The sequence below is a fragment of the Anguilla rostrata genome, chromosome 2 (assembly GCF_018555375.3).
Source record: "Anguilla rostrata isolate EN2019 chromosome 2, ASM1855537v3, whole genome shotgun sequence".
Lineage (NCBI taxonomy): Eukaryota > Metazoa > Chordata > Actinopteri > Anguilliformes > Anguillidae > Anguilla > Anguilla rostrata.
In genome coordinates, this window is record NC_057934.1 from 9552432 (window position 1) to 9568549 (window position 16118).

General features: G+C 47.9%; 3 protein-coding genes across 3 annotated transcripts; 2 read left to right on the forward strand and 1 right to left on the reverse strand.

The window, feature by feature from the left end:
- The first annotated feature begins 358 nt into the window (after window positions 1–358).
- Window positions 359–1653, forward strand: LOC135245563 (protein PET117 homolog, mitochondrial). The gene is made up of 2 exons (XM_064318680.1): window positions 359–597; window positions 1510–1653. Exons 1-2 carry the CDS (start codon window positions 502–504, stop codon window positions 1651–1653), a joined length of 240 nt encoding a protein of 79 aa, XP_064174750.1. The 5' UTR covers window positions 359–501.
- Window positions 1654–1924: 271 nt separating this feature from the next.
- On the forward strand, window positions 1925–7499 carry kat14 (lysine acetyltransferase 14). The gene is made up of 10 exons (XM_064318538.1): window positions 1925–2174; window positions 2676–2797; window positions 3110–3231; window positions 3352–3533; window positions 3817–4236; window positions 4562–5151; window positions 5485–5618; window positions 5751–5926; window positions 6108–6298; window positions 6540–7499. Exons 1-10 carry the CDS (start codon window positions 1925–1927, stop codon window positions 6711–6713), a joined length of 2361 nt encoding a protein of 786 aa, XP_064174608.1. The 3' UTR covers window positions 6714–7499.
- Window positions 7500–7662: 163 nt separating this feature from the next.
- On the reverse strand, window positions 7663–16054 carry dzank1 (double zinc ribbon and ankyrin repeat domains 1). The gene is made up of 21 exons (XM_064318550.1): window positions 15883–16054; window positions 15363–15498; window positions 15101–15254; window positions 14767–14896; window positions 14521–14605; window positions 14074–14204; window positions 13895–13977; window positions 13402–13519; window positions 12978–13091; window positions 12690–12782; window positions 12199–12315; window positions 11618–11776; window positions 11238–11466; window positions 10777–10880; window positions 10518–10601; window positions 10346–10427; window positions 10163–10254; window positions 9708–9794; window positions 8974–9101; window positions 8304–8378; window positions 7663–8170 (listed from the first exon to the last, which is right to left on the reverse strand). The coding sequence occupies exons 2-21, from the start codon at window positions 15469–15471 to the stop codon at window positions 8002–8004; spliced, it is 2343 nt and encodes a 780-aa protein (XP_064174620.1). The 5' UTR covers window positions 15472–15498; window positions 15883–16054; the 3' UTR covers window positions 7663–8001.
- Window positions 16055–16118: the final 64 nt, after the last annotated feature.

Here is a 16118-nt window from a genome sequence, read left to right on the forward strand (position 1 = left end):
ATTTAGTTTTTAATGTCATTGTGTGGAATTAACTAAAACAGTCATTGTAGTTTCATTGGCACATATCAAAGGGGTTCAAAAAAGCATTTAGCTTGTTGCAGACTCAGAATACCAACGTTGCATTTCCCTCAGCTAAAATGTTGAATGCATCAGTGCATTTGACATAGGCAATGCATTTGTCGTGACAAGTACACTTCAATAAATAATACAAATATCGCGAGAAATACATAGCCTATGTCAAAAAGGATGCATTTATTTGTATTTATATTGTCGTTCGTTTTTGCAGGATTTGCCCTCAGCAAAATACTGGCCCATCTGTGCACATATTTTCTCGAGAGAAAAAAACAGATTCGACATTAGATTTGTTTAGACTGGCTTAGTAGTTCTCGGCGTGCCACTGCACGGCCTGCTGGTGCTACACACATTGGATGGTTACATTGACCTTAGCGCCTGTGCAGGCATTGTATTTGTGTGTAAATAACATGTTGTAGCTAGCCAGCTATGTCTACAACCTCCAAAGTGGTGTTTGGGATTTCTCTGACTCTTACATTGGCAACCGTTGCGGGAGTGCATATTAAGCAGAATTGGGACAGAGAGGTAATTCTATCTTGCTTGTTAGCTAACGGGCGCTAGTTAGCTTAGCTATCTAGCAAGCTATCAAATGTGACATGGAAATTGAATTGGCCAACCATTATAGCTAGCTAGCTAGCTGGTAAGCGCTGCTTGTTTATCAAACGCTATATGTAGCTTGCATTATAACAGGCTATTTTATAATGTGTTCAGAGTAACATCCGTTACCTTAGTTGCTGTATAGTTGGGATTTGCAGCGACTCACTCTTCATATGTAGTTAGCTTGCTAATAGAGATTAGAGAGTCCCTATTAGAATTGGGAGGGAAAGCACTGTCTCGCTATACCCAGTTAGCCGACCAATCGCAGCATTGACTGTTCTTATTAACAGTACATTACTAGCACGGCTAGCTAAGTATCTTATTATAACTGTTGTTCCAGTGCTGTCCGTACAGCTGTCAGTAATGTATATGTTGGATGGTAAGCTAACTGTAAGCAGCCCTCCGGTGAGCAAGGGTAGCACGAGATATCATTGCTAAATTACAATTTTGTCATTTATAAGGCGCCTATTAATTTAGTAATTCATTTTAATTCATGCAAATCAGAACATTTCTCTAGACTAATGACCATAATTCCCCTAATGTTTCATGTACACTAAAGCAATTTTAGCCAGTACTAGTTATCTTATGCGTCTGAGAAATGATTATAATGTAATGTGCATTAATTTGTATGAACCGTTAATTAACGCTCTTTTTTAAGTTTTAGTAGCTGGGTTTACATACAACATTTACCTGCTTTGTGACTTGATGCTGCGCCTGATTATTGTTAGCTAGCGACGCGTATCTTATGAACTTGTGCTCTCTAGTTGCGCTTATTGCATTACAGAATTTCGTGAAATCGAGCATGCTTGGCACACACTGTAAAAATCGGGTCCTCTCTAGAAACTTCGCGAAGGAGTGTTTCGAGACCTGGAGAGGCTGGAGAGGAAGAAGGAGAACCTGCGGCTGCTGGAGGAGCAGATCAGCCTGACCAAAGAGCTGGAGGCAGAGCGCCAGAGGAGCGCAGCGGGACCCCAAAGCCCCTAGAGTCACCCTCGCAGAAACGAACATCACCCGGTGGCTTTCATAGCTTTGTGAGTAACAAGTATTTACGCTGCACGTGCGTTTTTCATTTTTAGTTAGCATTCAGTGCTGTTGGTCCAGAGGCTCAGAGATGGAATGGAGCCAAATATTAATTGCCATAGCGACATTTGGGCTCTGAAAATAAGAATGAGGAAAACTCGGATCCCTGAGTGTGTGACATGTTATGTACCCAGCTCTAAAGGAAGTGCTTTCTGGAAGGGGGCCTGGGGGAAGAATGGACAGCAGTGGGGAGCTGCGGGGACTCCCCAGCGGTCGTGATGACGAGGCCTCGGAGGGGCTGGAGGAGGGGGAGGTGGAAGGGGAGACGCTGCTGATCGTGGAGTCGGAGGACCAGGCCTCCGTCGACTTCTCCCACGACCAGAGTGGCGACTCGCTCAACAGCGACATCGGAGACGAGGCCGACAGCAGCTGGAACGAGGACATGTCCTTCTACTGCGACAAGTGCCACAAGTGGATCCCCACCGGTGAGAGACAGGAAGTTGGACGGAGGACCGCTTACTGTACAGTGTGACCACCACTTCCTGTGGAACACTGTCCAACTTGCCTTCTTTAAGCCTTTGCACTAGTCTCTTGTGACACAAGACTCTGGATTTATCACTAATCAGGGAAAATTGATCCTCTTGGTCCTGAGATTATTAAAAATAGTTAAGATCGCATATTTTACTGCTGATTTTTAAAAAATGAGTTACTTGTGCTGGCTGAATGTTGTGTCGACAGGTGGACACTGACTGTTTAAAACAACAAACTTTGCACTTTTCTGTGTCTAGCACTTTTGATTTGGCTTGTTAAGCTATTTAGTATTTTTCCTATAAATATTATGTAGTATATAGTTTGAATGCTCCCAGACAGTTTGGAATAGTAATCACCTTTATGTACTTACCTGTGTCATCTTGTTCCTTAAATAAATCCTCTGGTGCACCGAAGGTGTGTCTCTGAGCAGTCTTTCTTTTACCTGCCACACTCAGCCCAGCTTCGAGGAGAGCAGCCCAGTTACCTGAAGGGGGATAACTTCTTCAAGTTCACCTGCTATGACTGCTCAGAAGACGGCAAGGAGACCTTTGAGAGGATGAGGCTCACCTGGCAACAGGTACAGCACAAGACAGGCTTTCTTTCCCCATGGGAGCATGAGAAAGTTAGCTGGTATACAAAACCAGAACATTAAATCTGATCTTTTCAGATTATGCCTGTCTCTAGTTTCTCTTTCTCTTTGTGGTGACTATGTACCTTGAATCTGTTACATTTTTTGTTTATCTTATACAGTATCAATAGGATATAGGCCTATTCTTTGTAAGAAGAAACATTTCACACGTTGTAGATAACTTTGAATAGGTGAATCTGTCCAACAGTTCAACGCCATTACAACCTCTGTGCTTGTCCCTGATTGGCTGTGTGTGTTCAGGTGGTGATGCTAGCTATGTACAACCTGTCCCTGGAGGGCACTGGTCGCCAAGGTTACTTCCGGTGGAAAGAGGACATCTGCGCCTTCATCGGCAGACACTGGACCTTCCTCCTGGGATCCAGGTGAGGCGGGACAGATCGCTGTGGTTGCAAGAAAATGCTGTACTGTAAAAGTAGTTCCACCCGCGACTTGTAGTGAGCAGTTCCAGCGACTTCTCTGTTTGGTCTTCCTGTTTCCCACAGGAAGAAGACGTCCACCTGGTGGAGCACGGTGGCGGGGTGTCTGTCGGTGGGGAGCCCCACGTTCTTCCGTTCGGGGGCTCAGGAGTTTGGGGAGCCCGGCTGGTGGAAGCTGGTGCAGAACCGCCCCCCGACCCTGCGCCCGGAGGGGGACAAGGCCTCCATCGCCTCACTGAAGACCAAAGGTGGAGCCCCTTCTCCCAGAAACACTTTCCATGGGAAAATAGGATAAGAACTGAGAAACTATCACTGATTTAGTCAGGCATATGACCGGCTGATACCCTTAGATTGATCTAAACCTTTAAGTCTCTGTATGAACCTAATCAAGGAAAGATGATGCTCTGCTTTGTAGTTAAATGAGGAGTCTGGATGGGCTGTTTTCATCATCATGTTTCTCCTGCTCTAATGAATTTTGCCCCCTCTGATTTTGATTTTGGCGTGTGTGTACTGCCCCCCCCCCCCCCCCAGTCCCCTCCAAGCCGGCGCTGGACCCCATCATCACGGTGGAGGGGTTGCGTAAGCGGGTGGGGCGGAACCCCGTGGAGAGCGCCATGCAGCTGAAGGAGAAGCGCTCACGCACGCAGGAGGCCAAGGACATCCGGCGCGCGCAGAAGGAGGCGGCCGGCTTCCTGGACCGCAGCGCCTCGTCCACGCCCGTGAAGTTCGGCAGCCGCGGCCGTCGCCCGGACCTGGTGCTGGAGAAGGGCGAGGTCATCGACTTCTCCTCCCTCAGCTCCTCGGACCGCACGCCGCTCACCAGCCCCTCCCCGTCCCCCTCGCCCGACTTCTCCGCCCCCGGCACGCCCGCCTCCCACTCGGCCACGCCCAGCCTGCTGTCGGAGGCCGACCTCATCCCTGACGTCATGCCTCCTCAGGCTCTGTTCCACGGTGAGCCCCTGTGTGTCTCAGCCTGAGCCCTCCTGTCACAACTACAGTAACCAAACCACTTTAACACAGCTTTATTATACGTAAATGTTTTCAGGATTTATTTACCACCATGTGAAGTTTGACTCGGGTTCCTCTCATGTATATAAGTTGTAGTTTTGTATATTTTTTTTGCTTCCGTACTTGAGTAATTAGTCTTGCATACAGATGAGTGAGTGCGTGCATGTGCACATGCGTCTGCTTGCGAGTCTGACTTTGACTGCAAGTGTGAGTGTGACTGTGAGTGAGTGTGTGTAGTATATTTAATATGCACTTGTTCTTTCCTCAGACGATGAGGAGATGGACGGGGAGGGGGTGATAGATCCGGGCATAGAGTACATCCCTCCTCCCAGCATGCCCCTGGCCACCGGTGCCCTGATCGTGCGCAAGAAGCTGCGTGCCGCCGAGCACATCAAACAGGAAGTGGAGAGCGAGGGGGAGGAGCGAGGAGGCGGGGTCGAGGATGAAGGGGCAGAGCGGGGCATGGACGAGGGCGCAGCCATGGGGTCGAGGGGGCGGGGCGAAAGAAAGAAGGCCCCGCAGGATAAAGGAGATGGGCCGTCGGCTGGCTCCGCCCCCCGCTACGCCCCGCTCAGCCTGTACGAGGAGCGGCTGCTGCTGCGGAGGCTGGAGGCGTGTCCTCAGGCGCTGGCCGTCACGCCACAGGCCAAGCGGCTCCACAGGAAGCTGCTGGTGCGGCAGTCCAAGCGGGAGCGAGGGCTACCCCTGCTGGACCTGGACCAGGCCGTCAGCGCCACCCTCACGCTGGTGGGGGGTGTGTACGGGGCCCAGGAGGCGGGGCTAAGCCGCCAGGGGTCCGGGGGGCCCAGAACCTACCGGACCACCAGCCAGGACCTCCGTATCCTCGACCGGTTCCAGGTACAGACCTGAGCACTGCATATCTGCAGCAAATCCTCCAAACTGAATCAACTTAAGGCCCAAAATTAAAAACTCATCAGCCAGACAGTGTTACAGATCTGACTGCCAAAAAGAATAATAATACATTTGTTTATTAAAACTCTTCCCGTACTCTCATTGCACTGCACACAAAAGATTTATGACTGAATAAAAGTCAACACAATGATACAATGATACATGACGCTGTGATACATTATGGGTTGTGATTATTTGTCCAGACGGCCATGTCCAGCAGGAAGGGGTTCACTGGCCTGTAGTACTGTGATGCATTATGGGTTGTAATTATTTGTCCAGACGGCCATGTCCAGCAGGAAGGGGTACCACCAGTCCGCCGTGTCCTTCTGCCACAGACTGATGGGCTCGGACGCTAGCATCGACCAAGGCATCCGCAGCCCGTACACCTCTCGCATACTTAAACCCTTCATAAGGTACCGTCCCACAAACATGTGCAAGCTACGTTTCCCACAGTCCTTACACACATGCACACGCCGACATACTTCAACCAGTGCAGAGCATTATTTGGGCGGTGTTTGTGATGCTGTTGCTCCTCCCTGCTCCAGGAGGGATTACGAGTCCCGGCCCCTGAAGCTGAGTCTGCTGGCGGAGATCCGCGCCCACGCCCATCGGAATGACCCCAGCTGGGCCCCCGAGCCCGACGCCCCCATCGACTACTGCTACGTCCGCCCCAACCACATCCCCTCCGTCAACTCCATGTGCCAGGAGATCTTCTGGCCAGGTAGGAACCTGCTCACTTCCTGTTCTTTTCACTTCTTGTTTTCATCACTTCCTTTTTTCTCAAGTGATCTCTTGGAAGTGACAATCAGCTCAAACTTTTTTTTAGCAGCTTGGATGGTTGTAATTGTGTGTGTGTGTGTGTGTGTGCGCGCGCGTGCGTGTCTGTCATTTGCGTCTCTCAGGAGTGGACCTATCGGAGTGCCTGCAGTACCCGGACTTCAGTGTGGTGGTTCTGTATAAGAAGGTGGTGATCGGGTTTGGGTTCATGGTCCCGGATGTGAAGTACAACGAGGCCTACATCTCCTTCCTGCTGGTGCACCCCGAGTGGAGAAGAGCGGGAATCGCCACATTCATGATCTACCACCTCATACAGGTGTGTAAAAAACCCACCTCATACAGGTGCATCAGTCACTGGGCTGTAGAAGGCTGTAGACATCCTTTGGGTGAGCCAAACGAGAGGGCCTGATTCTCTGTGCTGATTAAATCGAGGCACGTTTTTTTTAAGAGTAAACACCATATCAGCCCTGCTGAGGCTTCCTCAGTCTAAAAGTTTATCTCTCTATCTCTCTCTCTATCTCCCTCTCTCTCTCTCCCCCTCCCTCTCTCTCTCTTAGACCTGCATGGGTAAAGATGTCACGCTCCATGTGTCGGCCAGTAACCCCGCCATGCTCCTGTACCAGAAGTTTGGTTTCAAGACGGAGGAGTACGTGCTGGACTTCTACGATAAGTACTACCCCGTGGACAGCAAGGAGTGCCGACACGCCTTCTTCCTGCGGCTCAGACGCTGAGGGGAAAGGGGCGGGCCACGCCCTCTGGAGGAGGGGCCAAGCAGCCATGCTTATAAAAGGGAACGGCAATTATGAGTGTCAATCTTTCCTTTTCAGTTAAATGAAAGTGTCTTCACTGATTATATCTGTAAAACTGACCAGTAAGGATAGCAATGGTCGTGCTTTGGGTTACTTTCACAGTGATTCGAGGGGTAGAAGGTGTCTGGCCAATCATTGCTGTGCATCTAAGCCCACAAAAAGTTGATTTGCTTTGACTGACAGGTGTGCACGGTGATAAAACACTCTCGGCGTGGAGGTAGATCAGAGTTAGTTTAACACCTCTTGGTGGAAACTAGCCTTCAGTGTCTGAACTCTGGGGGTTGGGCAACAAATATGCCAGATCAGGTCAGGGCTGAACTGACCAGAAGACTGTGTTGTGTGTGTGCGTGGCTAGATTGAACAGTCCCTGATGTTTGTGAGTGGTTAGATGTGTAGTTTGCAGGACAATAGTATCAGCCAGAAGGCGACCATGTTCTTTTTTTTGTCTGGGATTGTTTCGTTTAATCTGAAATGCGAGCCAAAGGGATCAGTGTTTTTTTTTGTCAAACGCGTCGAACAGAACTCCTGTGCTCCGTTATAAAACTGTACATAAAATGTTGAGTCTAGATTTAACCCACACCTGGCTGAGTTTTCTAATCCAAACGACTTGATAAGTCTGTTTATTATTTTGTAAATGCTCACGTTTCTGTACATGCAACCCTGTAGCCCAAGTGCTATTTTTCCTATTAAACTCTTTACAAAATGTAATATTAATGTTTTGTGTTTTAATTGAACGCCATTAGAAATATGTACTTCAGAATGACTAGTCATATACGTATGTAGCAATATCTTGTGAAATGTAGAGTTCATGTATGCAAAATGGTAGGCTGCAGTAGTATTAACAAAATGGAAGTCAGAAGTGAACAGAAAGCACACTTCATTGTATTCTTTATTGTTACTCATTGGCGTCAACATCATTTCACCAAAGAGTTTAAAAAATGGCAAATAAAACCTGACAAAAACATGTCAAAAATATGTCACTAGATGTGAAATGTGAAAAAAGAGAAGTGATTATCTGTAGCTATTGGACTACAACACCCACACTCATGAAAGTAACACTGGCACTCCTATGGTGGGCTACCCTCAGCTGTAACTTTAACGCCTGTGAAGGTTCTCAGTGGAGAGCAGGCTCATGATCAGCAGGGTCTTTATAATCTCAAATTTTACTCTCAGACATCGACACTCGCGTGCGGTCCGTCTGGGGTCCCGGTCAGAACGTGTCCAGGTTGACGGTGCTCCTGGGCTTGGTCAGTTTGTCCAGCAGGCCCTGTCCCGTCCGGGCAGCGATCAGGGACACCAGCGGGGCGCACCCGGACCGCACCGCCAGGTCGTACGCGGTCTGACCGCGATCGTTCCTCTTCCTGATGCTGGCGCTGCAGCTGCAGCAGGGCGAGAGGCCGCAGAGTAAAAACACACACGCCTGTGTGCAGCCTGTTTACTTACATATGTACGCACACACATGCAGCGTGTTTACTGACATACTGGGAATGTGTGTGTGTGTGTGTGTCTCACCCCAGCAGAGCCTCAGCACACTGGAGGCCCTGATTCCCTAGAGAAGCTGCCTCATGCAAGGCCGAGTTATTCACCCTGAGAGAGAGAGACAGAGAGAGTGAAGGGAGAGAGAGAGAGAGAGGGAACAGCATTTGGAATCTCTTACCAAGGTGGGCTGTGCCTTGCATTCTGACCGTGATAATGGCAAGAAATTAATCCTGAATTATTGGTAGGCACAATAATTATGGCTTCTGGTCTCTTTTCCACAGGGGCACTATATTTTTTTTTACATGAGCACTATATTAGACAGTGGGTGCAGTGTGTAATACAGCACTGTCGCCTCAGTGCTGGGTTTGAATCTAGACCGGGGTCTTTCTGTGTGGAGTTGGCATGTTCTCTCTGTGTCCATGTGGGATTTCCCTGGGTACTCCGGTTTCATCCCACAGTCCAAAGACGTGCAGGTTAGCCTAATTGCAGAGTCTAAATTAGGTATGAGTGTTTCATTGAATGGTGTGCGTGCCTTACAATGGATTAGGGACTTGTCCAGCATGTATTACTGCCTCTTGCCAAAATCTATGCTGGGATAGGCTCCAGCCCTGTCCAACCCAGGCCAGGAATAAACAGGGTAAATAATGGGTGTGTGGACTAAGTATGGCTTTAGGGACCCAGAGGGTTTTTGTGGGGTACTCACGGTCCGGACTGCTGGTCGATGTCGGCCCCCTTCTGCACCAGCAGGGGGATGACCTCGTGGTGCAGGTTCATCACGGCCACCGCGAGGACGGAGCGTCCGTCACTGCCCCGACAGGACGCGTCTGCACCCTGCGGGACACGCCCACATCCGGGAATGTCAATGAACAGGACACACTCACATCCGGGAATGTCATTAAACAGGACACGCTCACATCCGGGCATGTCAATAAACAGGACACGTCCACGGGCAGGAGTGTCAATCAAGGAGACAGATCCCCTGGGAAAACTGTCAATCAAGTGGACTCACCCCTGATCTCACACTTCCCTGTCTGCTCAAGCCAGATCTACATTATCTTACTGAAAGGGAAGGAAGCAGGATTTCTGTGATCATCTCTGTTCAGATGTGTAATCTGCATAAAGCCCATTCACTGATCTGATGTTCTATGAGGACTACTCATCCTGGAACTGTCTCCTTTTCAATCTGTTCTCTAAACTGCTCCTGGGATACATTCTCTGCAGAATGAGTTCTTGTTTACCCTACTGGCATCACTTTCCTCCTGTAACAGAGACCAGTGAGATCTTAAGCGGGAACTTAAAGCATTAAACTCCATCCCTGTGGAACCGTTTCTGTGGGGGTTGTGTTTTCCTGCGGAACCCTTTCTGTGGGGGCTGTGTTTTCCTGTGGAACCCTTTCTGTGGAGGTTGTGTTTTTGGGGTCCCCTTTGGGGCTCTTACTTCATCCAGGAGCTGCTGTAGTACCGTGGATATCTGGCCCAGTCCCCCGGGGCCCACTGCTGCCAGGAGCTGAGCATCTTTGGACTGCTGGGAAACCAGAGACCAGGAGAACCGTATTTACACATAACCCACTGCTAACGCTCAATAGCCTCCATACATTTTAATGACATCATAGTATCCCTGCAGATTGCTGAAAGCTCAGGATAAAATACATTACCCACAAGGCACCACACACACGTATACAGACATATGTCACATTCACGTCAAATGGGAGAAAGTGGAATGATGGGAAAGACTTCCCATTGCTACAACTTAGAAGTGTTCGTGCTTACTCTGTCTGGTGTGAATGTCCATGGAGAGTGTGATATTCACTATAGTGTGTGTATATTTGTGGAAAGCATCTGATATTCAGTAAAATATTATTTTAAAGAGTTGGGGGCCCGTAGGACACTTACAAGCAGAGTCATCTCCTCCTCCTGGGCCCGGTTTGCCCTTCGCTGCTTCCTGTCCTTCCTGGACTCTCCAGGGGGGGCGCTGTTCTCGCTCACTAATATTCACAATAATACCAAGCACAAGTCAGTAAACACGTCTCATGCGCTGTTTAACCCAAAGCCCCTCCCCTACACTGGTCTGGCTACCTGATAGGCTGCTTAGGCCCTCTGCCACATCGCTCAGAGGTAGGTGCTCCGACGAGCCAGTGGACATTGTCCTCTCCCCTCCCTGAGGTAACGGAAACAGAAACACACACAGATCATACACACACAGATCATATCACATGATGCCCATGCAAAATACCGGAACATCTCTGACCTTTGACCTCTCAGATCCCGCTGAGACAAAGTTGATCCTCAAGCTGACTTCGTCGTTGTCCTCTTGCACAACTGCTGAAATCATCTGAGGAAAAATCAGGACAAAAACACTGGAGCAGCTTCAGGGCTTCAGTGGCATAGGTAGACTTGTATGGGGCAGGTAGAGCATCACGGGGCAGGTTGAGCAGCATAGGGCAGGTAGAGCGGCAGGTAGAGTGGTGCGGGGCAGGTAGGATGTGACGGGGTGTACAGGACCTCACCTTGCCCATCCGCGGCTCGCCAATCAGTGTTCTGAACTCAGTGTTATTCTGTGTGTAGCTGCGGAGATGCGCACAGATGTGATCCAGCTGTTTCCTCCAATAACCTGAGGATGGAATACAGGATGGAATACAGAAAAGGTTTAACTCCAGTCCTGGAGGGCCGCAGTGTCTGCAGGTTTAACTCCAGTCCTGGAGGGCTGCAGTGTCTGCAGGTTTAACTCCAGTCCTGGGGCTCAGGTCTGCGGTTTAACTCCAGTCCTGGAGGGCCACAGTGTCTGCAGGTTTAACTCCAGTCCTGGAGGGCCACAGTGTCTGCAGGTTTAACTCCTGCTCCGGAGGGCCGCAGTGTCTGCAGGTTTAACTCCAGCAAGAAAAACCTAACAACAAACACCAACCTCCAGGAATGCAACTTTCCGTCCCTGCCCTTAGACGTAATAGCGCCCCCTACAGTGTTTGGGTACCTCTGCCCGGGCTGATGGGGGTGAGCAGGGGCCTCCGGTCCCTCATCTGCTCCTTCTGGGACAGCTCCAGCGCCACCTGCTGGCCCTTCTTATGAAGCTCCGCCCCCGAAGGGTAGAACAGCCCAACTGTTTGAGTCTGCTGGTCAGAGCGGGGCGTGGCTGGGGCCGGCGCCAGGGGCGGGGCCTGAGGGACAGGTTGCCAGATAATACCGTCCGAGCGGAAGGTAGACTATGGGGGGGGTGGGGGTAAAGAGGGAAGGAGTTTGAGTAAGGAGGAAGGGGCATAATTCTGTTCAGACACATACAGTATGAAAGTTTAGATGTTTGGCTGTTAGGCTGTTTGATGGTTCTATGGTCCTCAGAACTCCTCAGTGACTTACACGTTCCAGCTGGGCGGCGCCCCCTGCTGTCTGGAGGACGCTGGGGCCCAGTCTCGCGGGCCCCTCCAGGAACACCCCACAGGACCCACAGAAGTTGGCGTAGGGGTGATTGCTCACCCCACAGCAGGAGCACGTCAGGTACAGCGCTGGGTGACCCGGCTGTACAGAAACACGCTTAAAACACGCTTACAGCATGTTCCTGGGTGACACTGCACACATGTTCGCACACTGAGGTTGTGACTGTAAACCAGAGGTTTTGGTTTGACCTGTAAAAGGGGTTTACTCGGATTTCTTATAAATAATCTTAAAAATTGGTGCGATTGAGGGAAATGATCAATCCGATGCTTTCCCTCGATCCAGGCTCGATCCAGGCTCATTCAAAACATGTAAAATAAGCGATATTCATAAAAAATGGTAAATTTAACAGCATGTGATTGCACCTGTAATACAGCATTGTATGAAACTGCTCACATAATCAAGGCCATGCAGTAACGGTACACACGGTTTAATCAGTTCTTTTATTTTGAAATACAGGTGAGCTGTGCTCCAGGTGAGCTGTACCTGAGGCGAACATCTCTCACCTTGGCCCCGCACCAGTCGCAGAAGCGGGCGTCGGAGTTGTTCACCCTGCTGCAGTTGGAGCAGGATATCATCCTTCCGTCCGAAATGGGCAAAGGGGGGGCGCGCTCTCCCCTAGCCTGCCCACAGAAGGAAGCAGACTGTCAATTCAGGTATGTCAATTAAGGTCCAGGTGGTGTGTTCTAAATCCAGATGCTCTGCTACGGTTTGCCTTTACTACAATATTCACTCAAAATGGATTGCAACATTCTGCAACAATCTTTGAGTTGGGTTTGGTGCTTCTTGGTGGGCGTGTCCGGGGCGTGACTAAAGCAGTGAGTGACATGTTTAAAAATCAGTGTCACACTGCACAGATTTGCCCTATCAGCTGCCATATTACCATCACTCTGCATTAGAACATTCAGCACAGCACCGGTTCAGTTTATAAAACAGGCTGCCATGTTTAACCCATCCCGAGCACCACCCTGATGTCTCTGATTGGTCAGTTCCTTACAGTGGGCGGGTCCGGAAGTCTGGTCTCACAGACGACACAGTAGGTGAGGTTCACAGGGTTACCTGCTCCACATGACGGGCAGATCGCCTTGTCCTGAGAAACAGGAGATTAACAGTAACACGTGTCATGGCAAGGGGGGGGGGCTCAGCCCTACCAACTAAAGCTTTCTTTACAGTAAGTGGTGTGATTTACCGTGTGTTTTTACAGTAAGTGATGTGATTCCCCTCGTGTTTACACGGTAAGTGATGTCATTTACCTTGTCTTCTTATGGTAAGTGATGTGACTTACCTTGAGTCTCAGGCTGGCTTGAGGCTGGAGGTGAGGGGCCATGGGGGCCTCACAGACAATACAGATGGGGGCGTTCAGGGGAACCACCATTTTGCAGTGGACACACAGCCTCATCTGAAATATTTAGAAAATAAACCATTATCTTATTATAATTAATATATGACTTAACAACTCTTTCATGACTTCTTGTTTGTTTAAAATTCTGTGTTTATTTTGAAGTTACCCCTGGGATCAATAAAGTTTTTTTTTTTACTACAGACTTTATTCGTAGTCGTAGTAATAATTATAATAATAATAATAATCAGACTTATAAAGTAGAGTAGAATACTCTTCAAGCCACAATCCTCTTCAAGTTCAAAATCTAACACAATGAAACAATAAAACGCGATGCAATTAAACGGTACAATGAAGAGGATCTGCACACCTGCCCCCCCTCTGTGGGGGGTAACCTCTGCTCCGGGATGGGGGGTACTGGAGCACCACACTGGGGGCAGAACCGGGCGAAAGGGTCAGAGGGGCGAGGAGACAGGCACTGGGGACACCTGGAGAAAGAGAAGAGCAGAAAAAACTCTAAAGTATAACATTTGTACAATGTTAGCAAGCTAACGCTAATGCATAACACTCTCACAATGTTAACCAGCTAACACTAAAAGCATAATGTTCTCACAATGTTAGCAAGCTAACGCTAATGCATAATGTTGTCGCAATGTTAACCAGCTAACACTAAATCATAACACTCTCACACTTAACCAGCTAACACTAAAGTATATCACTCTTCTACAACGTTAACAACCTGACACTAAAGTATAACACTCTCATAGTGTTAACCAGCTAACACTAAAGCATAATGCTCTCACTTTCTCAGGTAAGATGCCTGCTCCAGGTGTTCTCATACAGCAGTTGCTCGGAACGCTCACCTCAGGAAGTCCGTTTCCCTCAGTATTCTGGAAATGTCTGTTCTCGTCAGACTTTTCCGTAGACCGTCCCCCTGGGCCTCGTTCTGACCACAAAAACAAGTGTGAGGAAATGCCACAATTTGATTGGTTCAAATCATTCAGTGTCTGACATCATGTGGTGCCCCGCCAAATTCTGTTACCTGTTCTTGGCTGTGGTGTGAGGTGGGAGTGGAGACACGCTTTGTTTTGGGGGAGGGGGTCCCCAGACGGCTGTTGGGGAAACGGGAACCCTTGGGTGGCCTGTGAGAATCACTGCCCTGAATCTTCAGCCCTGGGAGAGATGACAGTTTATTCACAGACCTGTTATATCATCTATTCACACACCTATTATACTATACAATTTATACACAGAAATAAACTAATTATGCTTTTGATGCTATTAATTCTGATTTTAAAGTGGGGTGTTCCTATAGACACACTAATAACTGTGATTTTAAAGTGGGGTGCTCCTATAGGCACACTTTAAACTATGATTTTAAAGTGGGGTGCTCCTACAGACACACTAATAACTGATTTTAAAGTGGGGTGTTCCTATATACACAATAATAACTGATTTTAATGTGGGGTGCTCCTATAGACCTTTGTACCTTGAAAACTCTTTGTGGTGTCTTCCCATGCACCCCTGAGACTGCCACTCAAATTCAACAAAGCGGAACTTCCATCAAGGGATTCCTGTGCACATTCACATAATGCATCTGAGCTTAACTCCAGGGCATTCATTAACATGGGCAGTGAAGTTACATGCATGCATTCACAATAAAACAAGAAAAGAGGGAAGTACAGGATGTACCTATAAATAAAAAGGAAATACAGAAGTATATTATCTCTCTCACCTGGTTGTCCATGTCTCGGGCGTACTGCTTCAGGAAGTTGTCCTCGTTGTCCTCAGTGGACACTATAGTTTCTGTGGGCACGTAGTCCACCAGGAAGAGCTTGGTGACAATGCCACTCTCTCTGCCATCGCTGCATACACCAATCAGAGAGGATCTAATCAGCATCCAGCTACTCTAACTTTACTTTAGTCCAGTTACTGCCACATAGTCATTGCTCACCTTAGCGTGGTCTCTAAACAGACAGGCTCTGATATTTAACAGAATATGTTTTGGCAGTTGCTGGTGACTTTTCTCTGGCAGGATGAATGTACATTTTTCTCATTTTAAGAACTACCTGGCAACAGCTAGCGCTTTCACGGACACCTTCCCCTCAGGCAGGCGAATAGGGCCCTTGTACTTCAGCGTGGTGTTCTCTCCAAACCCAGGTCTCTTCACAGGTTCCGGCTTACTACCGTCCACAGTGTAGTAAACGGTCACATCTTTGGAATCTATTAAAAATAAAGTCACGCTTCCAATTATGCTCTATTTGCTATTCAGCTTCTTAACTTTTCTTTGTTTTAATAGTTTGTGTGTGTGTATGTGTGTGAAAGTCTTACCCGATTTAATTTCTACAGGCGTTGTTGTGTCGATGTGATGTTTGGCTTTCCCAGGCGGGGGTACTCGAATGGGGATAATTTGTGGTACAAATATGGAGCCTGCTGTCATGGTTACCGGAAGCTGATGCTATTAGCGCTGTGCAGAATTAAAGACACAACATATTGTGAAGACATACATTTAAAGACACATTTAACATAATATATCAATCCCAAATTTCCAATATATTGAGTTACACTATGTTTTATAGCTAACACCTTTCAATCGGTGCAAAAAAGTTTAACTTCGACGTTACAGGTGATATTAGCTAACGGTTCAATTATCAAAAGCTGTTAATATAAAATTTCAATATGGGAATATTCTCCATTAATTAATGCATTATTATTTATTCATTTATTTATTTATTTTAACATCATGACGCTTCAACCCACCTATGATACAGCTGAGTAACATTAGCATAGCTAAGGCTACCTCAAAAAGGGCTCAAATTTTTATTCAGGAAGCTAAATTATATATACTTACGTATATTTTCCAGTTGGTAAACAATATTTGTGGTAGTACTGGTAGCTGACAAAATTATCTCACACCCCGATATTATATTCCCTGTTTTAAAACATTATTCATATCCTTTATTTGGTTTAAACACGTAGTGAAATTTCGTGCTAAGGTTAAACCACAGTAACAACACATCGAATCAGCGTATGCGTAACCAAGCAACGCTACAAGAACGCCTATTGGTGCTCTACGCTTCCCATAGC

Bases quoted from the DNA above. Each gene is read 5' to 3' on its own strand.
- LOC135245563 (XM_064318680.1), top strand. From the start codon at position 502: ATGTCTACAACCTCCAAAGTGGTGTTTGGGATTTCTCTGACTCTTACA. The intron at 598-1,509 runs GTAATTCTATCT...GGTCCTCTCTAG, and splicing joins AGCAGAATTGGGACAGAGAG to AAACTTCGCGAAGGAGTGTT.
- dzank1 (XM_064318550.1), bottom strand. From the start codon at position 15,471: ATGACAGCAGGCTCCATATTTGTACCACAAATTATCCCCATTCGAGTA. The intron at 9,102-9,707 runs GTAAGAGCCCCA...CGTGTCCCGCAG, and splicing joins TACAGCAGCTCCTGGATGAA to GGTGCAGACGCGTCCTGTCG. The intron at 8,171-8,303 runs GTGAGACACACA...GCCCTGCTGCAG, and splicing joins TGTGCTGAGGCTCTGCTGGG to CTGCAGCGCCAGCATCAGGA.
- kat14 (XM_064318538.1), top strand. From the start codon at position 1,925: ATGGACAGCAGTGGGGAGCTGCGGGGACTCCCCAGCGGTCGTGATGAC. The intron at 4,237-4,561 runs GTGAGCCCCTGT...TTCTTTCCTCAG, and splicing joins TCCTCAGGCTCTGTTCCACG to ACGATGAGGAGATGGACGGG. The intron at 5,927-6,107 runs GTAGGAACCTGC...TGCGTCTCTCAG, and splicing joins CCAGGAGATCTTCTGGCCAG to GAGTGGACCTATCGGAGTGC.